Source organism: Amblyomma mixtum, chromosome 3 (genome assembly GCF_055824585.1).
Source record: "Amblyomma mixtum isolate Tamu chromosome 3, ASM5582458v1, whole genome shotgun sequence".
NCBI lineage: Eukaryota > Metazoa > Arthropoda > Arachnida > Ixodida > Ixodidae > Amblyomma > Amblyomma mixtum.
The window spans coordinates 192529243-192556866 of NC_143014.1; the positions used below are offsets into that span (position 1 = coordinate 192529243).

Consider the following 27624-nt stretch of genomic DNA (forward strand, 5'->3'; position numbering starts at 1 on the left):
TCTCAGGTGATTGCGTATGGATATGAATTCGCTTGCACGACGGCGCAACGAAAATTATGGGGGCACACAGCGGGCGCGCTGCGGATGACCGAATATGTCATGCTCGGCACTGCAGGGAATCATAATGCCTTCTGAAGCTGCCGAGCATAACGTGCTGGGCTACCGAACAACGAGTCCCTGTAAAACTCCGCCAATGAACCGACTCTGTAACGGACAGTGCAAGGATGTGGCAACGAGCAAAGTGAACTTAGCGCACACACTACACAAGGGACGCCAAACCAACATTGAGCAAGCTCTTTGTTTAGCGCTCGTAATGTCAAAGGGGAACAGAACTTTGACAAGGAGCCTCTTCTGCATGTATTCACCGCTTTTTTGTAGTAGTTCCTTGCTCTCTTCTATTTTATATAGTTTTCATCGTGCTCCATTAAAATGCGAAACGATAATCCCAGTTGGCTTAAACGATAATCCCAGTTGCACGTCCGGATCCTCATTCTACACATGCAAGTCGCTCGACGCCGGCAGGACGGTTGTGGCGCTAACAGAGTTGCTGCTATAGTGCCCTGCCTTTCTTGCATGACCAAAAAGTCACGTCAGTCGGGCAGAATGAAATGTATCTAGTAGACGCACCTCTGGATGGCCTTCTCACAGCGAGCTGTGCTGCTACCGTCTCTCAGGTGTCCACGTTTAATTAACCTTGACTGCACGCGCAGAAGAGGCCTCGTATCGAGTCGTATTTCCTGTTTGTGTTCTCCCGCGGATCGCCGTCGTTGAATCGCGCTTCGGCGCAGATTTGCGGCCCTGGATTTTTTTGCGAGGCGCAGTTCTGAGCGCGGACTGCCCCCTGGCCTACTTCTCGCCGCGACCGAGGCCACCTCCTCAGATGCGAAAAGGACGCTCATTACGAAATACTGCCAACACCGCCGACTTGCGCTGCTCTTCTCTACTCCGTCCTTTCGCTGCGCCGTTTATATATTTTGGATCAGCGAGGCAGGGGCGAGTGGGCGGGGTTACCGGCACGCTCTCGTTTCTCATTTCGCAGTAAAGTATCGTTACGCAGAAGCCGTGCTCTGTATGAGGAAAAAGCCTGTACGTTATTTTGACATCCGCAACTTGCTGTGGCCGTCTCACATGGTCACGCCTAGCTTGCGGCCGCCTCCAGTCTCGCCCCCCGGCGGCTCATGGAACCCGCGCCAGCGACGTCGAGTGCGGCAGCAGAGGCGGCAGTAAACAGAGCATCGACGGGTCGGCGGCGGAAGCCGAAATCCGACTTCCGTCGCGCTCTGCTCTTTTCCTACTTCCGAGTGTCTCGCCGGGGGCCAACAACTCGCTGTCAACACGGAACACGCGTAATCACGCCCGACGCTCCGTGTCCCTGCAGCGGTGGTGGACAGCGGACGGTCACGTGACGGGCCTGGACGCCTCCTCGCCCCACGTACCTTTGTTTCCTCCGCGCCCTTGCCACCGAAGATGTTTCCACAAAGGGAAAAACAGCCGCCGTCCTCACTGCGACGCGGGCAAATGCGAAAGGACAACGGCGGGGGTATTGACATGAAGACAGCGCTGCTGCGCTCTCTGCCGGCCCTCAGTGCTCGCAGCGCTGCAGCAGCAGTCTGGATGGGCGCCATTCCGAATTCCTCGCTGGCGTTCTCTTTTATCCTTGTTTTGCGCTCTACAATGCGCGCCAGATTTCTGGCTTGTGTACGCGATGATCTCAGTCTTCTTTTCTCTCTCTCCCTGCCTCTCCAGCTTTCGGGTTCCCTGCGAAACTGTCCCGCGCAGTTTCTCCTTTGCAATATGTTTGGCTCAGGCCAGCCAAAGGCCTCGCGCCTTTTATTGGTTGGTCGTTCCGCACGTTGTTTTTCGAGGTGAGCTCGTTTCTTTGTTTCGATCTCTCCTCTGGGCGCAAGATTGAAAACTAGTGCTGGGAGGTGCGCATTCACGTCCCATCGAATCCCCAGTCGCCTGAATCAATAAGCACGAAAATAACGGGGACAAAGGGCACGCTGCTAGCGGCGCGCAAACGACTACCGGACGCGGTGGCGTTTCTACCGTGCACTCCCGTGACCTGAACGCTCGTTTCAGCTTGAACGCCATGACTGACAGTCCGCACTCGACGGGAAGCGTGATTTGAGTTTGGAGGATATGAAGTTGATTAGGTTCTTTCACTAAATTACTGCATCGAACGCAACACTGAATAAAAAAAGAAAGTTGTCGAACATGCAACTAAGGCATGGACTGCCAAAAATATGGAAACAGAGCCGGAGGTGATATACAACCGCACGTGCCTGAGCACAGATTATGCACGCGTACTTAGTCGACAGGAGCATCTCCTCGTGGTGACAATGCGGCGCGAACGGAATAGCAAGAAACTGCGTGCCAAATGTGCAGACATCACAGCTTGGTGAATACGCGCTTGTGGAGCTTTAGTGAGTGAAAGGAACTCGACCGGAAAAAATGAATTCCTGGTATGTTCACCTGTGCCTTAAATAAAATGCGTGAAATTGATTTTGCGCGGCTACATCGAGGTCATCCGCAGTGAAGACATGGCCGCTGAATTTTTACGAGTCATCCGGCACAGAGAACACTGCCGGATCATTGAAGTCACCGAGAAGCGCTGCTTCACGCGCAGCTGAATGCTCTCTGAATCCATTTTACTGGAGCGGAGTAGCTCGCCAACTTTTTCTTTTGCACCTAATGCAATTATAGAAGTGCTTGCGACGGTGACGGTGACTTCCACCGTACGCCAAGCCGGCGACAGGTGCGAGAAGGCCGAAGCGCGTCGCGGGTTCCTGCCTCCGTCGTCGCCCGGAAGATAGGCGCGTCTCGGCAGAGGCCCCGGGTCGAAGGGCGCCAGCGGAGCCCCAAATGAGCCCAGGGGCGGTAACGGGAGGGGGCGTCGGGGCAGCCGACGGCTCGTCATGGGTGGCCGGAGCCGCAGCGGCGCTGACGGCGAGTGACGGGCCCGCCGAAAGGGAATCGGCACCTGCCGCCGGGAATGCGCGCGGCGACCAATTAGGCGCCTTTCAAGCCGCGGGGACAGGCCGCGCGGCGGCCGGCAAACTTAATCAGGCGCCCGACGGGCCCTGCCGTCGTCTGTCTGCTATCGGGGGCCGCCTCGTCCCACGTGGCACTCCGAGACGGCTTCCAGGCCGCCGCCGCCGCTAACGTTTCATTATTGCGCGTGTCGTGGCCACTGCGCGCTGCTGGCGCCGCGGCCATCGATATGTGCGTCTTCCCGCTGGGAACCCGATCCCAGATGCACGTCGCTGGGGCTCAAGTCAAGAGTCCTGCTTGTCTCGGAGCTGCCGGGAACAAAGGGAGGCATAGGGAAGCAACCGCCGCATTGCTCGCGTCACGTGAGGCGCTCCCCGTCTGCGCCACTCGCGAGCGCCAATGGGCCGACTTTAGTATCCACGCGCCGGCTCCCCTTACGACGTGCTAGGAACGGGCCGCTGCAATGCAGAGAAGAAAGTATGGGGGAGTGGCAAACGAATTTATTTCTATTCCAACGGCGGAAAAGTCCTTCGCGTGGGCTTGACCGAGTTTGGCCAACTTGGTGGCCAAACTGCAGGTCTCACGTCACTAACGTACGTGACTTACGTACGGGGAAAGAAGCGTCGATAGTAGTAGATTCAATTATCAGGCTGACCTTTGCTCGCTCAGCGCTTGAGTGAATTTACGCGTGCCTCTCCTTAAACGCACGCGCTTCTGTGTGTGCCACTTAAATTCGTTTGGGTGTGAATGAAGGCCGCATTGTCGTATTAGCGCTCCACCTGGAGGAAACAGTGGCTATATTTGCGCTCTTACAAATAATAGGTTTATTGGTTTTTCTGCTTTCTAACTGCTGTTTTCAACATTTCACCATTCCAAGAATCATTTTAAAACTGAAATACGTCCTCCTTTGCGTAAATAAATGCTGGCCGGTAAGTATTAGCTCATTAAGGGAGGCAGTTCCGTGCAGACTATAAGAAAAGGCAGCGGAAGCCATTAACAACTGTTAAAAAGATACGACGAGCATCGTTGCCTTGCATCGAGCACGTTGACTTTAACCAAGCCGACACTGGAATGCCAAGACCTCACTTGAATTTCATTCAACTTGAGAGTACATCATTACATAGAAGTATAGTATGGGGAAACTTTGTTAAGCGAAGACATCTAATGTGGAACCGAGAGCCGAACTGTGTCTCACCGCCCCCAAAAGTGCGGCAAACTACAGTGATGTCCGAGTTGAAGATGATCAGCCACATCAGTCGGAGCCTGTCACAGAATCGTTTCCTTCCGGAACCTTCGCGACTTGGTCCGCAGTAAGCGAACGAATTGCACATCTGCAGACAACCAGAAATTGCTTTCTAATAGCAGCGTTTTGTCAACGGCCTCCGATCGAGTCTCGAAAGACTACAAGAAGCGTTGCTGAGCGCCCACATTGATTTCAGCGCCAGACAGAAATATTGCGAGGATAAATCTTTTTTTTTGCTTTTTCCCAGCTACAGCGGATCAAGAGGTACGCTGTCTGCAAGAGATTGAAACACGGTAGTAGTCAGCCGTGGGAAGCAAATATAAGCTTAACGCGCTTTCTTGTCTTTGTCTCGGTGCAGAGGTAAGCCGCGCTTTGCTGCCCGAAGAAATTTCCCGAGCGAATGTTTTCAGTGCAGCGCGCCGGCGGCCGACTCTATGCCTTGGCGGCCGAGTACGCGTCGCAGCGGGCGACGGCAAACAATCGCGCGACATCAAACGGGTGGCTGACGCAGCTGCCCGGTCGGCGCCGTCAGCGCGCGAAGGCGGAGAAAAGTCCCGCGTGACGCACGAAGAGGGGGCGGGGGGAAAAGAGCAGCGCGAGGCGGGCGAAACCGCTTCTAGATTGTTTAAGTTACTCCGCCTCGGCAGCGCCGCGGCTCAAGGCGACGCTTACGCTTTGCCGGAGCACAAACGGAGTTTCATTATGCATGCGAACCGCATTCGACTGCTCTCACTTTCCCCGGCTCCGCAAACGGGGAAAAGTAAGGCGGCAGAAAATAACCTTTCAACGAGGAAATTCGGTGAAATGGAAATGCGTCTTTTGTTTCGGCTGCGCGCTACGTAGCTATATTTCTCGCGTAGCCTGCACTGTTTGCATGTGGGTAGTCGAAACTCGATGGCTCGAGAACGAGCGTCGCGAGAAAGCGCCCCCGCCTTTGGCCGCCACCGGGGTAAGGGAGGCTGCTCGTCGCTTGTGCCATCTTTGCGCCAGCGCCTCGGAGCTGCGCAGATATCGGAGGGCGGATAGCGTACCGTGGCGTGGCAATCGCTACTCCATGAGCGGTGCTAGCATAGGCGGTCATCACAGGACGAGTAGGCACAATCCAGCATTCGATGCCCGACAGTGGGCGGCAAGATGCTCGAATCGGCTCCTACTTTGTACGTGATGAAAAAAAAAAAGCAGCGTACACTTTGACAGGACGCAAAGAACAAGAAGGGAGACACCACCAGTTGTAAGGGCAGCAGGCAAACAAGTTGGGGCGTGTCAGAAGACTTGGTAGTCCCCCCCACCCGTGGAAAGGTGCTTCTCCACAATAAGTGTCGTTGTGCGGAAAAGCTCTTGTTCAAGGGAACTAACTGGGAATAAGTGTTTACAAGTGCTAATTGAAAATAGTGTTTTTTTTTGTTTATTTTGCGACTTTCGCTATACCTTGAATACGACATAGTGGCTGCTTGAGTAAACACTTGCTGCTGAGAACTTAAGCGGATGACCTGAATTCGCAAACCATGCTGGATGCTGCTTTGGAAGCTTTTCTTTACCCCACTCATTTATATTGTTTCTTCGATTCTATTTTTTTTTTAGAAATATTTCTTTGTAGACTTATAAGCGCAGTTGCCTAACCACCGTTCTCGCGAAATTAGGTTGTTGCTACGCGAATGGAGCGTGGAAAGCATGTGCGCAAGAAAATAAGAATGGAAAGAGAGAGAGAGAGACAGAAAAGAACGAAAAGGGAGGAAGGCTCACCAGGCAATTGACCTGTTTGCTGCCCTATGTTTAGGGGGGGGGGGGGGCTGATAATGGCTGTGAAGGAGCATCAAGGAAGACGTAAACCGAAAGAGCGAGATGCATCGCTGTAGTTCCTTGGCCACGTTATTACGACCAACGCACTGCGCGTCTGCGGGAGCACAAGCGCGCATTTTGAGCTAAATATCTACCGGTCTGAAGCGGTGTGGGGCCGTATGATTGCGCCAGAAGTGAGGAGACTTGGTCTGGAGGGCGCTAGCCCGCAGCCTGAGGCCTTGCAGAAGTTGCTCGCAGGGGATTAGTCGTGATGGTGACAATATTGGTGCGAAAACACCATTCCGATGGGTAAACCCCGAGCAAGATCCTACGATATTTGTGGGTCTGTGACAAGTGAAAGAAATTAACCAAATAAATCAAATAAATACCCGTGACTAGGATCCGAACCCGAGGCGGCGCGAACACATCTGCTTCGCGCGAGAGCCCTAGGCTATCGCCCCAGCAGAACACGCCTCGGGTTAAACTGCAACACACTCTCGCGCTGTGCATTGCACATCGTCGTTTTCATCAACAAATGCTACTGTCAAACTAATATTCGCGCATTGACTTATGGGGCGGTAGTGGCAGAGTGATGTGCGCTGCATGCGCTGGCATGGACCACCTAATTTTGACCTCCTGGGGTTCTTTAACGCGCACTGACATCGAACGGTACACGGGCCTCTAGAATTTCGCCTCCATCGAAATTCGAGCGCCGCGGCCAGGATCGAACCCGCGTCTTTCGGGTCAGCAGCCGAGCACCATAACCTCTGAGCCACCGCGAGGAGTTTGTGCACTACATATATATTTCCCCGTTCTTTTAGTCTTCACCGCTTAGTGTCAGGCTATGCCAACTATAGCGCCGCCAATGCTGAGATTCTGAACCGTTCAGAAATCATTTTCGCCACGGTAAGCGTACAAGAGCGCATAAAAAGTAAATGCGAGACTACTTTCAGCAGGAACCGGCATGCGCCACATCGTTGTGGATGGAGACGCGGTACACATCATTTCTCTCCTCTCTTCCTCTTTACTCGCACCGGAGCAGCTCGCGTCGCCTCCAAGGAACGAGGAGAGACCGGCAACGTGACACGGCGGCCACGCAGAGGCACTTTTCTTCGAAACTGGGCGTTCTATCTCGAAAGCGCCGCATCGCAATGAGAAAAAAAAAGGAGCGGGTAGCCGTGAAGATATGCGCGCGTTTTATTTGTTTCTTTTGTGGCGCGTAAATACCGCGCGGCGGCGGCGGCCCGCAGGAGTGGCCGGCCGCGCTCCGGTCGCGAAAGGTGGACTCCGCGTCCGGGTCCATCAGCCGATGACGAACGAGCCCGTTTTCCATTTCCGCCCGGCAGACATTGGCGCGCCCCTCCCGGCGGCCGCCGCGTCGCGATCGAGACCCGCGGCGCTCCCCTCGAGCGTGACTGAAGTGGGAGCGCGGCGAGAGTGTGCGTGACGGCTCCCGGCACGCCGCTGCAACCCGGCGCGCCATTCGAGAACTGGGGGGAGACGCTGCAGTGGCAAACAAAACCAACTGCCTGGGTGACCGCTGCCGCAGACAGCGCTGTACGAGAAACTGGAACTCGAGAAAGAAGAGCATACTTACCAGAAAAAAAAAATTAAAGGCAAAAGATACCCCCCTCAAAAAAGCAAGACGAACAGTCGCCGAGATGAGCAGTTACGCGAATATAGGGAAGATAGACCAGGCTTCAGAATGGACACCTCGACACTCCAACCGTCGTGCATAGCTCCCTGCTTCGCCGGCCGTGCGTTGAGGCTCCCTGAATGGCCTAGCTATGAACCGCGGGAACAATAAAGCGACAGCCGCCGACCAATTAAGCTGCGATTGGAGCCGCTGAATGTCGTCGCGGCTTCGAGTTCGGCGAGAGTGGTTTAGCCTATAGATCTGTGAAACTAAGTAACGCAACGGGCAGTGTATCGAGGCGCTATCTCTCAGCTTCTCGGAAAGTCAGCCTTGGCATTTTGCCAAGACGTGGAAGCGCGTGTCTTCTTTCAACATCCGCTTAAAACACAGTCTGTAGGTGAGGCTTTGCGGATTTTTGTTAGGTAGATGCCGCACGATGGAATGACTGGAAAAGGAGTACCCGAAGGGAGCTTTGGGAGTAAAAAATGTGGGTTCTAGACCACGCGGCGCAGTTCAGAGAACAACAGCCATTAAAAGGAAATGCAGGAAGCCTCTCCAGGCTGTTCTGCCGGAAAATGAACGGCTGCTAAGCGTTTCATGCTTTGGTCAATAAAATTGCAAAGAAATCGTGAGAGCACTAAGCCTGCAAAAAAGAAGCAACCAAAGGCACTTCTTCTTACCTATGTGATGTCAAATGCCATGAAACAAAGCGCTGAGGATTAGCGTGTTTACTGGCGTAATGAACGCATCCCCCAAATTTTCAGAGCTCTTTTTTTTCTTGGGGGTGGGGGGTGGGGGGGGGGGGGAGGAAGTGCGTTTATTATGCGAGTAAATACGGTAAATCAAGCTTCACGTGAAAGTTTAAAAGGAATGCATTTTGAAGAAATTGAAAAAAAAAGGGGGGGGGGAGAGAGAGAACAGCGGTACGATCAGAGAAATTTACCTCTGTCAACTATGTACAGTCACGGTCATAATGCTGTTAAGCAGCCACAAAAACTTGAAGGTAACACCCACTTATAAGCGGTTAAGTGTATATAAGCAAAGAAGGTTACCGGCCAGGGCTTTGCACTGTAGCCTGTAACTCACTTCAGACGGCTTTTTTTTTTTTTTTTTCATCGAACGAATAGTGTGCCGCACACTTACTTGCCATTCCGCATGCTGCAACCGCGTTTCCACAGGAGGTGTTTTGCCGACACTATGCGCTATTCGTTTCGTACATGCACTTTCATTCGTCCACATATGATGCGTTTCGCTTCGCTACCCGTCAGGAAAGTTCTCTTTTGTGTGGCTCGCCAGCTGAGAGAAAGTCATTGCGGTTCTGTAGTTGGTTACAAATCACGAGCGAGAAGAGGTTGAAAGAATTTAAGCGGTACAAGAGTAACATGTATTTTTTTGTTATTGTGCTCGTAGCATAGAGCAGGCGCAGAGAGCAGGTGCGAATTTTCTCCGCAGTACTGTCTTACGAAAAAAAAAAATCTGTCGTCATTACGTTCTTTGCTTGAGAACTTTTGAGTCTAGCGTGCTCGCATAACCGCATTAATCGAATATTAACGTGAAGTAGAGCCACCAATGCCACTGTTATATGCCCGAATCCAGCAATGCGGGTTGGCTTGCCGAGTAGCTGACATCGTAGCCAGCGGTCTCGCCAGGCTCGCAGCGCGCGAGGCTGCTGCCTACGCGAGACCTACGCGAGGACTCTCACGCGCTACCGCGTCGCCCCTGTAGCACAACAAGGCTGCGCGTGCTGGCCGCGCAATAAGAGTGGGCCAGCGCAGATTTCCCGCCGATTGGTTCCTATTACCCGCAATAATCCGGGTCTCCGGCGCTGCCTGACATGTCGCGCTGCTGCCACTCGGGACGCGGCAGAGCAGCGCTGGGCCCCCGTTGTCGCGGGGCTGGTTCTGTTCCCCTGCCGGAGAAGCGGGGTCCGGCAGCAGGACGCAAGAAGGAGCAGAATTCGATCTAACTTGTTGCCGACCCGCGGCCGAGTTGGTGGCACGCTTGGCCGACTGCGGCGGGAGAGCGGAAGGAGCTCTTCCATCGTGCCGGGCTCCTAATGACAGTGGCCGCGGTGATTACTCATCGCGGCCCGTGCCCGTTTCAGGTGGCCAGCGCTGATGGATGGCGCAGGTGGTCGGCCCCCTGGACGCCGCCGCTCAAATTAATGGCCACCGCGGAAGCCGGCGACAGCTTCGCACCTCCGGCATCACTCGACGCCTCGTTTTTAAGAGCCGACGGAGCGCTTTCTTTAGGGGCAGGGCGACAGCAGCCACTTTGGAGGGTTTGGAACTTACTTGCTTGGCGCAGCGAGAGACCGCGCTGCTTGGAAGCGGTGGCCAGGGGAGCCTCTTTTCTGCGGTCACGTCTTACTGCGAGTCGCTAAAGAATAACTAACGCGTTCTGATTGTACCAGAGGGGCATGTATAGGCTCTGCTGACGCAAGGGGAAGGAATCGCGTGAAACCACTGTTATCGCAAGAAGGAACGATTGAGTCGACACGCCTGAGTTCGCGTAGACGAATGAACAAGCAGACAAGTAGTACGCTCCTCGCCGACTGCACATAAGTTAAAAGTTCACGCGCCTAAGCAACCTCGGCACGATTGCTGGAGTGCTCTCTCGGGGGAAGGTGCATGCGGTGGGCTCAGCAGGGCTCTGGGTTCACTGCAGTTCCGCAGATGCGGAGCTTCCAGTTAGGACAGACCGTCACAAGCGGACGGCGCACGTGGTAATTGAGGCACGGTGCGGATGACTCCCACTATTGCAAGTGGTTACTTGTCTCTTAGCGTTTTCACTTCACCCTCTCTGAAAAAAAAAAAAGTGAAAATGTTGCCTTTCGGTTCCTCCATTGGTCGATTACGTTCGTTCCAGATAATACTTTACTTTGTGGGACTGCCTACAATGTGACACAATGAAGAGGCACGCGGAGTAGCCATCTTTTCTAAAAAGAACGTCTGTTGTAAATCTTTCTTTCTTTTGTCCTTACTGGCAACACTACCAGAGCTCCCTCGATATGGAGATCCATTAGACAAAAATCAGTGCAACGCCTAGTCCAAAAGTGCTAGGCGTTGAGCTAATATACAGCACAAAATAGAGGACCGCCGACCAGCCGTTTCGATCATGGTATGTCCATAACCGTACGTCCGGGGCGCTTATTTAGTCACTCAGGCCCACCGCTTCAAAGTGTGAGGTGAGTGAGACAAAAGAAAAATCTATTTTGCGCCGACCATGCACGGCTACAGGGCCTTGCAATATGCAGCCAGGAATGTCCCGGTACGCGACGGGATAAAGGAACGCTGCAGTGCATGTTGCCGGCCGGCTTTGCGGTGTTGAGCCTACCGAATTTTCGTACGCAGTGAAGGCTCTCACGCTTCGTGTTATTTGTTAGAATTACTGTCGGCTAGTATAGCCCGATTGGGCACTTTGCTCGGAAATCCCTTTGTTGGCCGATGCTTTGGAAAAGCGTTGCGCATTGCCTGATTTCTTTCTTTTTTGTTAGTCTCACTTTACTCTAAAGTTAAACGTATATAGATTTGGTCAGTTTACAAGCTGTTTGTAACGCATGACATCAAGTCCATCGCGAAGTTTTCCATACACTATTGCCCGACGTCTACGTTTGACATCCGCAACGGAGGATCCCCTTTTTACGCGTGTTGTTGAGCGAGTGACCCATCAAGTGGCGGAAGCTATCGTTATATATTCCGATGACGATCCAGCCTACTCCGCGGATGGTTGAAACACGAGCACCAAGGTCGATGTACACAAACAAAAGCCTCGTCAATATCTATATGTAGCACGAAGGCCGAGGGTAATGGCAACAAGTGCACCGTTACCCGAAGGAATGGGCGTCTGAGTGATGGAGCTCCGTGTGTTTACAGACTGCCATAACAGCGCTTTAAGACGCCCAAAGGTCGTTTGGGCAAGCATCTGCGCCATCTTCGTCGTACACGCGCGTAGCTGCGTCGGAAGGAAAGGTTCGACGCGAGACTCATCGCGTCCATTCCCGAATTAGCCGAAAGGAGCAACCTGACCGGTTGCAACGAGAGCGAACTACGCAGCCAGTCCTGCCACTTCCCCTCCGTCACGCATCTGTTCTGTCTCAGGCAAAGGGCGAGTGTGGCGTACGTGTGCAGTCTCGCGTTACTACCGCTGGCTCCCTCGATTGGGCGCGGCACCGCTCACTCGCGGCGGGCAGCTCTCCACGCACCTGCCAAGCGGCATCGCTGCTCCTTGCGCTTGCCAGCCGGCAGAGCCGAGCGACAGCTACCGTGGATATTCATTTCTTACGTTCGAGTTAATTCCTTCCTCTTTTTCTAGACACCTTGTATAAATGCTAATTTGGTCAAGAGACGACGCAACTTCAGCCCCCCTGCCCCCCCCCCCCCTTTTTTTTTTTGACGCCAACAAGTTCCCGACCGGTTGTCTTCGTCCCAGTGAGGACTGGACGCTGCGGGAAAGAAGAGCAGGTGTTTTGCGTTTTTTTCTTTGATGTATACTCGAGAAAGATCCGACGCAATTAGCTTCAATGGAAATGAGCCGCCGTTCGAAAAGCGCTGTGAAAATCTGCTGGAAGCCGCAAGCCGGGCTCAAAGCCGGGGAACTTAATCACCGCCGGGGACCCGCGCACCGTTTCGGCGCGAGCGCCGAACAGTCGGTCACGTGGGGGCATCGATTGGGCGCGAGTTACACGGCGCGCGCCGCTTCAAAGGCGGCCCACCGTGGCCGACGTGTCCAATGATTTCACGGCCCGGCTAGGCTTCAAAGGAAACCACTCATTAGGGCGGTGATAGAGCTGAGAAGCCGCCGCAGCTACCCAACGAAAGGCCAAGACAGGTCCGTTTTCTTTTTGTTTGTACATAAATATACATGACACCAGGGGATGATTACTTTCCAGCCAAGGCGCGGTTCGAGGCGTGATTCTTTAATGCTTTCCAGCACCAGCGCGGCTGTACGTAGGACGGCCGCGGGAATCGGTATCGACCACTTTATATAGGCGAGAAGAAATATTTGCTCGTCGGGTTCACCGCCAACACTAGGGTAATGACATCGTTTGGGGCACGGGGACTTCCACAAGAGTAGGCACTCATAAAAATGAAGCCTTCGAATAGGCTTACGGCGGCCGCGTGTGGCTCAAACTCGCTTTGTCAGCCACAGAGAGGTGAGGAGATGACCCGAGCGGGACGCATTGCAGGCGGCCACAACCTAGTGATTCGCGAGCGCTGATGCGCCGAGAAAGAGGAATGTTGCCGCCTCGGAAACTTCCGCGGTGTTCGCCTGACGGGCACCCGCTTTAGCACGATCTGCGGCATCTGTGTCCCGAACAGCGACCACCTTTTTCTGACGGAAATCAATTCTGTGGCCCTGCACACGGCTTGGGATAAAAAGTGTTGTAAGCTTGCGGTAGTGAAAGAGCATTTGCGCCTAACAGCGGCACTAGCGCCGCCGCGCGGCCCTCTGCCTAAGCAGCACGATGGGGATAGGCACCGCCGGCACGCTTAGCTGCTGCCCTGCGATGCAGGGAGATGGAAACGATGCGAAGACAAAATGCGGGCAGGAATATCGCGCGATACCGGAGCAAACAAGTCTTGTTATGTTGCCCAAAGACAGAAAATTAGAAAGGCTTTCGGATATTAAGCTACGTTTTGGTAAAGGAGAGGAGTGTTCGTGCGCAGCTATCGTTTCACATGAGAGGATTTACACTGGGGCCATATCGTAACGTTCACTAAGTGAGGCCCGTGCTTACGACGTTTCAACTTATTGCGAGCGAAGTATGCTTCGTTTACAGAGGATCTCAATTCCATGCGTCCTCACCACGGAAATGTTTCGCGCCGTCGCGGAGTATACACTAGCGCGGGCGCACGAGTCTAGAACAGAGCCGAAACCCAGCAGCAGTAGGACGAAACCAGAATACGATGTAACAGAAGATCTGCGGTGACGAATGCTTGATAGACGTCCTGTAGCTAGCAATTTATTATATTTGCGTCAGGAACATTTGGGAGTCGCCGCTCCAGTGGCGATTTTTTTTTTTCTTTTCTGAGCTTTCTGAACTACATGAAGCCTTCCTCCGCAATAATATTAGGACGTTTTTTGAAAAACGCAGAAAAATTTCTGGTTTCTGACCAGCTCATTGACATCTTCTGTCTTGATAGGAACACCGCCCTTCCCTGAACTAGGATTTTATTTCCGCTTTAAATGCTTATAGTGCCATGGCTGTATACAAGACACGGCTCTTTAAGAATGACAACAAAACCAAGTACACTGAATCATCATGCTCAAGTCTCTGCGCAGCTGTGAATTAAACGAATATAAGACCTAGTTTCTTACACAGGTCCAGGCTAGATTAAAAAGCTATTTCTATGACCGCAGCTCACTTGCCCACGTTTGTCATCACATCACCCAGAACTGCGCGGATATAAATGGGGCCCCTAGAACATATGGTACCTCTAATTCACAAAACAATTTCTTGAAATCTTTAATATTACGTCCAGACATCTTTAAATTAGTCGGACATCAACGCGAGCCCGCGCAAACCGCGCTTCGTTGGGATACGGACGCTAGAGAAACGAAGACATGATCTGCGGCCCTGGGGTTATTCTTTTTTTCTTTTCAGAGTATGAAATGAAACCAGTCCCCGCGTACCCGCTTTAACACGGAGCCTATCAACTTGACTATTTCGATACTCACGCAGTGCGGCAAGCCTTTAACGGCAGTTGTGTGAAGGATGAGCGACGCTGAGGGCGGGGTGCGGAGTTGTTTTGGTCCCGCAGCAGACGATGTGGCCATCGTTCAATAACCCCTGCCCTTTTAGTAACAAAACTATGCGCTTCTTCAGCGAGAGAGAAAAAAAAGAAAAAGAGGAGCCAAAATACAGAGAAACCATGGGGCTTAGGGGGTCCTGCTCTTTGGGACGCCCACGTTTTCGCGGCGACTCTAGACCCAGTGCGTCCTCCATGTCGAACTTCCCCCACGCCACCTGTAGTAAGTGCTAAGCGCGAAGAGCAAACAGAGCGTATTTTAGTCTCATCCCGCAAACTACGAGTTGCTCCCTCTACTTGGGTCTACCTGTGTACAAGACCCCTTTCCTGACCTCTTTTAGGAGACCGAGTATTTCAGCGTCGGCACTTCTTTCGTGAAGCATGACTCCACGGCCTAATGCGAAATACCGTACATATCGGATTGCTAGCTCTGCCGACAGATACCACAGCATCAGCAAAGCACACGGATGATAATGGCTGCGTATATCACTCACACAATGAAATTCTGCACAACGCCGTAAGATAGGCTCTTGCTCCAGATGCTTTTCAAAAAAGCTCGCAGGACACACCGGCTCGTGGGCTTTTATGCGCCTGACCCGAGAGAGTGCCTCCCCGTAACCGCCCGTCTCTTAAATTGTTTGCTCGCGTGGTATCCTGGTGCGTGCATGTTTGGCGTCAGAAGTGAATGGAACAAAATTTTCTAAGCAAGCTTCGTGCCTTGGCGCGGAACAGCGGAGGTCACCCTCTTGGTTATAACTATTCCAAGCATGCACACTGTCGGGAGTACCACTTGAGCTTCGGTTAGACTTGTGCTGAGCCATATGCGATATGGCGGTGTTCCAGCCAAGTTGCTCAACTCCGTTTCCCGTGAGTGAAGCCTGCGTCATGGACAGGACTGGCCGATAAACGCGCGACACTCAGTGCTTGGGTCACGCAAGGCGTAAGCAAAAGTTAAGAAACGGCAGAATTTGTGATTCTATCGCATTATCGGAGACAAGTTATGGCTGCCGGAGGGAAAACAGAGCTCTTCAACAGTTCTCGTCCATGCGCCTCCCTAGTTCCCAGCGTTGAAGGGTAACGTTCGCCACGTTCATGAATAGGTTACATAAACGAATAAAACACGGCATCTACGCAAGGTAGAGTCGGCTTGACAACTAGGCACCCTCACCGTCTACCTTTTCCCTGGTCTTACGGCAGCGTATTTCTTTCCTTTTAGGCAGAAGGCACGTTGCTTCTCTTTCTCGCATTTCACTGCCGAAACCTCGCTGGCGAAACTTGTGTCGAAACCATAGCTCCTTGCACAGTTCGTATAAATAAACGCATGCGAAATATTTCGCGGTGTAGTGTTTTAAATGAAAAAAAAAAAACGCTTCACTTACCATCAAATCTTGTTTCCTGCAATATTTTTCTTCTTCCTTCTACAGTTCAGTGCCCGGAAACCTACACGTCTCTGGGCAAGTTTCAAAATTCGCAAGAGGAGTCCGCCTGCGCAAGGCTCTCGCAACTTATACTGGTGAATTTTTGTTAATGTTTACGGATTTTTATTTCAAAAACTGCGAGAGATACTTCGGTATGTTTTGTTCAGATGGATTGTGCAGCAAGGCAGACATTATGCACCTCATAGACCTCAATAATCATATGATTAATTAACTAAAGTTAACTCATGAACCTTTTCCTTAGATTTTAGAGGGCAAGGTTATATTCCGGATTTGAAGGTCATGAACTTGGCTTAGTTTTTAAATTTTCTTAATCAGCGATTTGGTTCGAAATGTCAAACGTCAAAAATTACGCACTTTAAAGCTAATTTAATAACTTTCCTGCATTGCATATATGTGAAATGGCGTCTCTGCGTATGGTATTGTCGCCGAAATCAAGTTCACGTCACTAACATCATCAAATACACAAACAGCGCCTGTATTTGATGTATAAGAAATGTTAGTGACGCCATTTTATAAATATGTAATGCAGGGAAGCCAACTTAACAAGCTTTAAAACGTTTATTTCTGACGTTCGATTTTTCGAACCGCATTGCCGATTTAGAAAAAAAAAAAAAAACTGGGCTCACCTTTCATGTTGGCGACCTTCAATTTCGCAATATAACTTTGCCCCCTAAAATTTGTTATAAAGAAGCTGATTGGGCAATTTTAGTTGACTAATCGTCTAATTATTTACCCATATCAGGTAGTGTCATAGACAAAATTTTGAGGGATGCAGATCTGCGGAAAAGAATTATTCCTGCGTTGCCTCGCTAGCCAGTCGGATGGTATTCTTCTAGAAGATGGAGACCGCTTGTTTCGTCACGCCTCTATGCATTTCATTCACCTGCTGCGCCTGACAGCGCCGCTACAATTTTTTTCCCGCGAATCCATGTCCTGCAAACTTTTGTCCATACCTGTACATACCTTGCTGCACAATCAACCTCCACAGACCGCATCGACGTTTCTTCCGCAGCTTTTAAAACAGAAATTTCTGCATGTTAAAAAAAAAAAAGTCTCCCTGTTGTCCTTAACCTGCGGAAGAGCGACAGCTTCAGCTCGCTCAGTTGAAGGCTTGGGACTTTGGACAGATCGCAGTCCCCTTACAAAAATGGTCTATAGACTTTCTATAGACTTTTTATAGACTCTATAGCCATCCTATAGACTTTTCTTTTCGTCTATAGACAGTCTATAGAAAATCTATGGACTAAAGTCTATAGCTGTTTCAATTTCCTTTTGTCTATAGACGGTCTATAGACTCTCTATAGACTAAGGTCTATAGCCGCCTCAATTTCCTTTTGTCTATAGACTGTCTATAGACCCTCTATAGACTAAGGTCTATAGGTGCCTCAATTTTCTTTCGTCTATAGACTGTCTATAGACTTTCTATAGACTAAGGTCTATAGCTGGCTCAAATTTCCTTTTGTCTATAGACTTTCTATAGACACTTTATAGACTAAAGTCTATAGCTGACTCAATTTCCTTTTGTCTATAGACAGTCTATAAACTCTCTATAGACTGAAGTCTATAACTACCTCCATTTCCTTTCGTCTATAGACGGTCTACAGACTCGCTATAGCCTAAGGTCTATAGCCGCCTCAATTTCCTTTTGTTTATAGACTGTCTATTGACTAAAGTGTACAATTGCTTCAATTTCCTTTCGTCTATAGACGGTCTATAGACTCGCTATAGACTAAGGTCTATAGCCGCCTCAATTTCCTTTTGTCTATAGACTGTCTATAGACTAAAGTCTATAATTGCTTCAATTTCCTTTCGTCTATAGACGGTCTATAGACTCGCTATAGACTAAGGTCAATAGCTGCCTCAATTTCCTTTTGTCTATAGACTGTCTATAGACTAAAGTCTATAACTGCTTCAGTTTCCTTTCGTCTATAGACGGTCTATAGACTCGCTATAGACTAAGGTCTATAGCTGCCTCAATTTTCTTTTGTCTATAGACTCTCTATAGACTAAAGTCTATAACTGCTTCAATTTCCTTTCGTCTATAGACGGTCTATAGACCAAGGTCTATAGCTGCCTCAATTTCTTTTCGTCTATAGACGGTCTATAGACTCTCTATAGACTACGGTCTATAGCTGCTTCAATTTCCTTTTTTCTATAGACGGTCTATAGACTCTCTATAGACTACAGTCTACAACTACCTCAATTTCCTTTCGTCTATAGACTGTACACTATAGATAGCCTACTGCCTATAGACCAGTCTATAACAATCGTAATTTTATCTAACAATGTTCGATACACTGACTTTCTACTAAGTCCAGAACAATGTCAATTTCTTTTTGCACTGCATGTTGAAGGGACCTGCATCTAGTGACCGCAACAATGTCGGGAGTCCCCCACCTCCTTCGCTATTACGGAAATTAAAAAGTATTGGTTGCTTGGTTGGTTTATGGGGTTTAACGTCCCAAAGCGACTAAGGCTATGAGAGACGCCGTAGTGGAGGGCTCCGGAAATTTCGACCACCTGGGGTTCTTTAACGTGCGCTGACATCGCACAGTACACGGGCCTCGAATTTCTCCTCCAAAGAAATTCTGCCGCCGCAACCGGGATCGAACCCGCGTCTTTCGGGCCAGCAGCCGAGCCCCACAGCCACTGAGCCACCGCGGCGGCTAAAAAGTATTGCGTAAGGCCATTACAACACTCTCCAGTATATTGTTTTCAGGAGCATTGACAAGTTCCTTTTCGTTATACCGTGACGTATATTGTCAATACAATTAGATATTTAATGATAACAAGTAAGCCGAGGAAAGGCAGCCATTCTTGAAGTAAGTGCGCCCGCAAACTGTACTACATCGAACGAATGCGCTATCCCTTAAAGGAATCGCTCTACACAATTCCATTCCGTCTTTCGATCGTTGCTGTCCAACGCGCTGAAATCAGAAACATTTCATCAACGGTTCTACATTTCTCTTTAAAACGTCCTGAAAATAAAGGGGGAAATACGGGTGCGAGAATTCAAGGAAGCGCCCATCCCTTAGAAACATCTTAGATTAATCTCAAAGACCCTGGTCCTCTGTGCGATTAACATCTGCCATTTCTACCTTTGCAGTTTGTATTCACGTGAATAAGTGCTGCGACGCAACAATCACAAAGCCAGTATTTTTTCGTTCCTACCCTTGCACCTGTTGCTTCGGAGCCGATGACACGCTGATGTGGCGCATATCAGTTTTGTAAACACGAAGACACGCAAAAAAGACTTCATGCTACGCAACCTTATAATTATTATTTGATAACTGTACCACATACTATTCGGTGGGAGATGCGGCCCGTATACCGACAAGAAGTGAGATTTCGGTTCTGTTTTCACGAAAACAATAAGATTTTTAGAGGGTAAACGAAGAATTTATGCTTATAAACCAATTGCCTTCAGTGGTCTTGGATATCAGATCAAGCTGCACACGGCAAGAGTGCGAGCGATAAAGATACGACCGTGAAATGGGTTTCTGTTTCACGTTTTACCCATTTTACCGCGAGACGGCGGAAAATCATTCGGGCTGCAAACAACCCTGTGCGTGGCTGCATCAATGGCGTTGGCATGTTTTTCGCGGATTACGTTTTCTTCAAAATCCAGCTTCATCGTCCGCTTACGGTAAGTCTACACGTTTATATTTTATTCATTTGGTCTCCTAAACCACTCTAAGCAGAGCTGTGTGTGCAGAACAGATTATGTGCGCAGTTACAAACGTCCTATCTTCGTTTCTAAGGCGGAAGCCATCGGGTTCTAGACTAATGCCGCTTATCTCTGTCCCGCTGTCTTTACTAACGCGCGGAAAGGCAGTCTGTGCGATGCCCTTGATGATAAGCCGCTCCTCGCGAGCTGTCTACTAGGTTTTTCGTGTTTCAAGGTAGATGCGCGGCCAGAAATGTCGTTAGCCGCCTGTGAATGACGGCCGAAATGGAACTGTGTGTTAGTTAGCGCCGTGTGAGCTCAATTTAATTTGCACCTCCGAAAACGTACTTACATACAGTCTCGTTCAGTGGTGGATTACATTTATTTTCTTATCTTTGTGTTATCGCCTGTCTGGACCATGGAGTGCTGTTCTTTTTGAGGTGTGCATTGCTTGCTACGTATGGACGCTCGCTCGGTGCGCGTCGTGGACGCCGACGATTCAGCAAAGGTGTCTTGTAACGCTATAGACTGGAGCGCGAGACGTTTGTCAAAGTTGTATTCAAGCGGCGCTGGAGGAATGCTTGTAGTGTGATGGGTGAATAAACTTCGTTGCCGGCGCGAATGGCCGGCGTGCTCAAACACCGCGAAGAACCCACGAGCTCCATCCCATCTCCCCTTCGTTGCACACGTATGGATTCGTCCGTGTCTGTCATCAGAGCCGTTGGCCGCCGCCGCTGGCTTGCGGGCGCTTCATTTTGAAAGCTGGGTAAAGGTCGGCTCGACAAGAGGTGGCTTACATTTCGTTCCGAGTGGTTCGTTCATGAATCCCGCTCACGCGTGCACAGATTTCTAGAATACCATTTGCGCGAGAAGCAAAGTATGTGTTTCTGATTTCAGACTGCTGCGTTACGAAAGCGCCGATGTGACTCGCCGCTTATTTGCGCCTAAACTTAAATTAAGCTCTCGTGTTATTATAGCTGCGCCTGTTGAAGGCGTTAATTGTTTCATTGAAATACTTCCTATTTTGAGCACGTTCAATGCTTTCGCTGATTTTTCTAGCAGCGTTGGGTTAGGCTGCCTCCATGCAAGAAACACACCTCTTTACTACGCTGTTGGAGCTGCACTTGAAGGAAAAACTAAGTGAATTTCAGACGGTATTTTATCGTGATAGTAATTTGCTGTCTCAACCTCGCGACTGCTTTTGAAACGGCGCTGCTGCAGCCTCTGTGTGCTGTATTAGTTTTCTGAATAATGAGCGCTGCATGGAAGCGCTGCAACCCGCTTGTTTCTAAGAGCGCGCGCAGATGTATACGATCGAGTATGCTGTTCCGTCTTTGTGCTTCAAGTTATAGGCGCAAATCTGTGGTGAACTGGTTGCTTCTGCCTGCTGGTTTTGTATAGCTTGTGCCCGTTTGAGTATCGGCTTACGTACACTCGGCCAAATCTTTAACTGGCTTAGGTGTTCCATCGCTAAATGCACATTGTAAAAAGGTGCCTTTTGGCTACACTGCTGGCATATTCATGTTGTAATTTGACGCGTGAGATGGCATTTCATAGTTTCTTTTTGTTAATATAATGTTTAAGTGGAGTACTTGCATGTTTAGATCAAAGTTATCAGAAATATTCATCGTCTGCCGCTACGAAGAGCTGAAACAAGCGGAATACGCAGCAATGGTTCTGGTGGCGCATTTGCACTAATCTGGGTAAACGACTTGTCCGCCATGAAAGGAGTGGTACTTTACCCAGAGGATGAGGCCATATGGACCAGAACCATTGCTGCGTATGCCGCTTGTTTCAGCTGTTCGTAGTGGCAGACGAATATTTCTGATAACGTTGATCTAAACACGCAAGTACTCCACTCAAACATTATATAAACAAAAAGGAACCACGAAATGACATTTCACTCGTCAAATTACAGCATGAATATGCCAGCAGTGTAGCCGAAAGGCACCTTTTTTACAAGGTGCATTTAGCGATGCAACACCCGAGCCAGTTAAAAATTTGGCCGGGTGTACCAGGCTTAATTCACGCAGGTTATTCTGAGGCGCTTCTTCTATAGCGGTTATAAGAATAAATGCTGCAATGTTCTCCTTTTTGGATCCCTCTGTAAGGTGCACTGAATCTGTATTTTATGGAGGTGACATTCTTAACAGCTCCTTGCGAGTCAATGCAGATATGTGGCACAATTGTTCGAAGTCTTCTGTTACGAATAGTGTAAAAGGATTGCCATAAAGAGATCAGTATTGGCTGTAACAGTATTGCCATACAGAAATCAATATCAGTACTGGATTCAGAGTAGAGTGCTCCAGGGATTAGGGGTCTTTGTTACAATGTTTTACGACGACACTTATAATCTGTCGTGTATTTACTGAAATGATTGAGCCGGCGTGATAGCTCAATGGCTATCATGTTCGTATGGCGACCTGAAAGATGCAGGTTCGATTCCGGCCTAGGCGGTCGCATTTTAATAGAGGCAAAATGCTAAAGGCCTGTGTACTCTGCACAGGTGACCGAAATTATTCCCCAGCCTTTCACTTCAGCGTCTCGTAGCCTGTGTCGCCTTGGGTCTTTGAACCCCATAAAACCAAACCAAAAGATCAAGATTGCCTTTCTAGAATGGCATAGCAAGGATATGCCTTGCATTGTAAAGCACATGTGTAGAGATGGAATGGGATTTTTTTTTCAGTTCCTCTTATATTATTTTTTTCCTTTGTGCTGTACAGGTGAACATGCCCGGATGATTTACTGCAGACAACAGGCCACAAGAATGCTTTTCTGAGGAAACTAGCCGGACTGTTACTTTCAACTTTTATGTTACTGTGGTGCATTCTTATGGTGCATGTATTGCATATTCCCAGCCTGAATAGCTTGGAAATAAACTAAATTTGTAAGTATATTGATTGTTTCATGTGTGAACTCTGTCTGGTGACCTTTTTCAATGATTGTCGACAGTCTATAGGCAGTCTATAGATAATGGTCTACTAATAGTTTAGTAGACAGAGGTCTATAGACTGTCTATAGACAAAGGTCTATAGCACTGCCAGGCCACACACACCTATGAAATGTCTATAGACAGTCTATAGACATATGTCTACTGGACCAGTAGACTTTTGTCTGTAGACTGTCTATAGACAGTAATCTACAGGAAGTCTATGGCCATAAGTCTATAGGTCGTCTATAGTCCATCTATAGACAAGTGTCTATAGACGGTCTATAGACAGCTCTATAGGAAATGTATGACCATAAGTCTATAGATCGTCTATAGACTGTCTATAGACCTGTGTCTATAGACTTCCTATAGACCTATAGACTGTCTATAGACCTGTGTCTATAGACTTCCTATAGACCTATAGACTTTCAGTAGACATTAGTCTATAGACTGTCTATAGACAAAAGTCTACTAAAAGTGTATGGCCATAAATCTATAGACTGTCTATAGACTAGTCTAAAGGATTTGTCTATAGACAGTCTATAGACTTCATAGACTAAAGTCTATAGACAGTCTATGGACTGTCTATAGAAATTTTTATAAGGGTCGGCCGTAAAGAGTGACCTAAAACAACATCACCACGCCCAGGCTTGCTCAAAAGCCTGCGCCCCGATGCATAAACGTGCAACAGGAAAAGCGAAGAGCAAAGGTGATCGTTACCCTAGAGGAAGCGGCCAACAGAAAATGTCGGGTCGCGCAGCGTCGCGACGAAATGCGCGTTGAAAACGCCAGGCTGCCGCACGCGTCGCTCGACGAAAAGCAAAGGCACGGCCTGGCGCGCAAGGCGTGCATCGTCTTCCTTTGAAAGACGGGACGAACAACTCCGGGACCACCACGGTCTTCTCCGGGACGGAGGCCTCCCGAAGCGGTGCCTGCTGACGGGACCCCCAGGAGCTGTTTGCACCCGGCGCCGCCGCCGCGAGCGCGGCCGAGCAAGTTTAGAGCGAGTAATCCCTCCCGGAAGAAAGCCGGATCATTAATTAACTCGCAGGGTGCGGCATGTGTGTGTGCGTGCGCACGCACGCGCGAGGAAGCCTCAATAATATCTCGGGCGCGGCGCCGCCAGGAATCCCGCGCCGGGCGGCCTTTTCTTCTCGTCGCGGGCCTCAAATTCCTGGCCGCTTTCCCGCGGACCGAGGCGGCGACGGCTCCTCCGCGCCGCTCCCCATTGTCAGGGCCAGGAGACTCGAATTAATCACCGGCTCGAGAGTCTCATACCGCGAATATGAACGCTGCCGGGACGCGCTCGTTTTTCCTCGGGAGGACTTCTTCCTTTCCGGACCCGCGCATTCCTGGCAGCCAAACATCCGAATGGCCCCCGCGGATTATGAACATCCCAAACCGCCTTTTTTTTCTCCTACTATTCTTTTTATTTTAGAGGCAAGAGAGAGGGGAAGGTTCTTGACGTTGGCTTTTTTGCTCTCTAGAATTCTTCCCCCCATCGATCCCCGCGGGTCATGAGCGCATACCGAAAACACCTTTCTCGCAGCAGCTCGCGTGCGCGCGGATTATGAGCACACGCTGGCCCCCGGCAAGGCCTCCGACAATCGCCCGTAGCGCGTATTAATAGGGATGCTAATGAACGCCGCCACCTCCTTATTAATAGCGGCCGGCCGGGCCGTCAGCGCGATGCGTGCCCCCCCCCCCCCCCCCCCCCTCCACCCTTCAGCACCAGGACCCCGCGACAACCAGGCACTGCGGGCGCCTTGCGCAATTCGCGCGAGCCGCCGGCTGGCCTGACCTTTGCTGCGGGAACTGGACGCCTGCGCTGGAGCGCCGTGGCACGCGAAGTTGGCCGGCCGACTGCTGAACGCCCGCCTTTCGCTCGAGAACCTGCTAGAAGATCGAAGCTTGCTCCTTACCATTCTTAACCGGGTTCATGGACGAAAAGTCTATGCTCTCGTTCCACCATTTTCATCGGCCCTGTAGTCTGAGCTGAGCAGCTGAAAGTAGAGCTGTCCGCTCCACTTTCTATCGCAGATACCCCACGGCGAGGTTCAAGGTACTCGTGTATAGTAAACTGAGCCCGAGCTCAAAAATAAACATTGTAGCTCAGCTCCACGCACAATGCAACTTTATATAAGCAGCGCTTGCCCTGCTCGCCATACATGGTGTTCAGGCTCTACGTCGGCCCAGCGAATGTATTTAAGTTCACTAAACGCTACCTGAGCATCCCAACGCTGCCATTCCAAGCCCTCCGTCTCTTATTCAGAAGGGAATCTGCAGTGGAACCAATGCTCGGTGAGCGCAAGATAGGTTTCACGCCTCGGCGCCACCTCACGGCCGTTGAGCTCGCCCGAATAGATGTTCGAGTTCAGCGGAGATGCCGCGATATTGGTTTCCTCGTCACAATGTGCCCACTTTAACGAGAACATAAACAGAAAGAGGTTGCCCACAGCGTGGCTTGCGCGGTGAATGTTCGTTAAGAGTATCTGGAAATTAAATCAAACCCATTTGCTGATTAGCTGCTCGATTTATCGATTAATCAACGTATACCAAAGCAGCAGTGCCGACTACGATGTACGCCGTAGTGGATGGCTCCGGATTCGACTTCGCTTCAGACGCCTGGGGCTCTAAACTTTCAGTTCGTCGCGGTCGGCATCAAACCCGGGAACTCGTGCCCAGCAGCCGTATGCCTTGGCTGCTTAGCCATAGTCGCGAGGATTTTGCTTTCACGTTGCAACAAAGGAAATCAATCGCTTCTCTGGCAGACAACAATTCAAGCTCAATATATACAGCTCTCTCCTGTCAGCAAATATTGACTAAAAGCTGCGAGTTGTTTGTGTCTAAATCTAAATGCCAGTAGTATTTTCTATACTGAATATCCGGATACGCTCACCGTTCACTCCCTTTTTTTCCTTCTCCTCCCTCCAGCAGAAAGCAGTAGCCCAAGGCAGGTAAACTCTGGCCGAGCACTGCCTTTCTTCGCACACCACTGCTCTATTCCTTATAAGCTTTCTCTGCAAGCGCTGATCAGAAGTGACAGTTTTTGCTGTCATCTGCATCGATAGCTAACTTAGGTTGTACCGTCAGTCCGAAAATCTAAAGCATCTTACAGAAGTGCAGGGATAGAACTCTTAGAACACTATTCAACGAGACCTACTTAATAAATAATAGATTCTCGGCTAGCTTGGCGTAAAGCCATGGAGTCGTAGTTTCGCGGCAGACATCTCGCATGCCCGAAGCTACGAGGGCACAAACTGTCGATAATAAAGAGACGAACAAAGCGGCACGTGAGCCAGTATCGAAAAGAAGTGGCAAAATTAAAGCCGTCGTCTTGGGAGAACACATGTTCAGGAAAGCCGTTACGCGGTAGAAGGCATTCGAGTGGAGTAACATATCGGGCTGTACAGGTATACGGAAACTGCCTTGAAGCCACAGTCACAAATCATATCCTAAATAATGTAGCCATATCCTAAATAATGTAGCGTGAGAAAGAGGTAACTTGACTGAGATCCACGGCTTCAAATATACTTACTCAAATAAATAAATAAATAAATAAATAAATAAATAAATAAATAAACCATTCCGTATAGGAGGTCTTTTTACAAATGCCTTAAATTTATTGTTACGGAAGAGGGTGCCGGATCCACGTCGCCAAGTGTTGGCGCGACAGTCAAAACGGGCGTTTGCAGTCTCGATTTAGTGTCGTGTGCGGAGAGCGTGGCGCTCGGACGCCAGACAGGCGACGCCGCGCTGTGGCACGTCAGTGCTTCCCATTGCCGTCGGCATCGCGGATGAAAGTGCGCGTGCTGTCCTTGACGCTGCGGAGGTTGTTGACAGCGTCGCGCAGGTTCGACAGCAGCTCCATCTTGACGGTGAGCAGCTCCTCGAGCTCGCGCAGCCACGTGTCGTCCTCGAGGGCGCGCGTGCTGAGCATGCGAGTGAGCAGACGCACGTCCGTGGTCATCCACAGGTCGCTGACGTCCACCACGGCGCGGTAGCGCCGCAGAAGGTCGGCCACGGCCTCGGCTTCCTCCTGCTCCACCAGCTGATTGCGCAGCTGCTGCCGCGCCCCGGCCTCTGTCTTCTTGCGGCTCAGCGCCAGGCCCAGCTGCGCGGCATGCTCGGGGTCTTCCTCCTCGCGAGCCGGCTGCATCGCGAAACAACCGCTCTCAAGCGCCTGCCCGGACACCGGGGCGCTGCTCTCGCGTACTCACGGTGCAGGGAAGCGAGGCTGCGGTGGTCTTCCGGTGCGGCGTAGGCGCGCCCAGCGATCCGGTCGAGTCGTTGCGGCGCGCCGGCGGGGAGGCCAGGCCCGGGTTCAGGGCCAGCAGCGTCTGGCGGTCCACTTCCTTGCCCTTGGTCTGCCCGTTCTCGAACCACTCGACAGTGACGAGGTGCGGGCGCACCGCGGACACGACGGCTGGGTGGACGCGGCCGTCGGTTCGCCGGATGTCCACGTTTGTCCCCGGCCGCAGGACATTGTCCTGCCGCGGCCCGAGCTCGGACATGTCAGCGCTGCTCCCGCCACAACTTTCTCTTCCTCCACTGCCCTCGTGGGGGCCATAGGGTCATGCGCTCATCCAGTTCTCGCCAGGTTTCGCCCAGGTCCGACTCAGCTTCCATGCAAGCTCACCTGGCTTTCGGGCCGCTGGGACATCCTAAAGGACAGCGCAGCGAACAGAGCATCGACCGCTTTGTCCCACCACGCCCTTCTGATGATGATGATGATGATGTCCTCGGGCTGAATGGCACATACCCACGGCGGGGGATTGGCCAGGGTGCATAGCGGATACAAACGCACTCATGTACAGGGAATGGAGTATAATTAAATCTAAAATTTGGGACACAGAGCTAGAATTTGTACAATACAAAAAATACTGAGAAAGAAAAGTTGTGAATTCACATTCTAGCAGAGGAATCTACCAGATGAAATTATGTAATTGTGAATAGAATCGAACACTGGTTTCAGGGCATATCCCTTGGCGCTTGCCCCGAAGGATAAGAGAATCGGAATAGATAGAGGAAGCCCAAGCCGAGCGAGGGGGATCTCCAAGCAAATTCTACGGAGAGCAGCGAGCCGCCGGCAGGAGAGGAAAAAATGTTCTATAGACTCAATTTCGCCACAAGACTCACAAAGGTTGGATATCGAAAGCCCCGATCGGCATAAATACAGATTTTG

At 50.5% G+C, this 27624-nt stretch overlaps 1 protein-coding gene, 1 long non-coding RNA gene and 1 pseudogene across 2 annotated transcripts; 2 read left to right on the forward strand and 1 right to left on the reverse strand.

The window, feature by feature from the left end:
- LOC149353102 (uncharacterized) overlaps positions 1-27624 on the forward strand; it is a 32921-nt pseudogene that overhangs the window by 1360 nt on the left and 3937 nt on the right.
- Positions 19392-22410, forward strand: LOC149353103 (uncharacterized). The gene is made up of 2 exons (XR_016289571.1): positions 19392-19489; positions 22234-22410. It is a non-coding gene; the product is annotated as an uncharacterized LOC149353103 (long non-coding RNA).
- LOC149353104 (uncharacterized) lies at positions 26206-26953 on the reverse strand. Its single transcript, XM_089577290.1, has 2 exons — positions 26660-26953; positions 26206-26592 (listed from the first exon to the last, which is right to left on the reverse strand). The coding sequence occupies exons 1-2, from the start codon at positions 26951-26953 to the stop codon at positions 26206-26208; spliced, it is 681 nt and encodes a 226-aa protein (XP_089433416.1).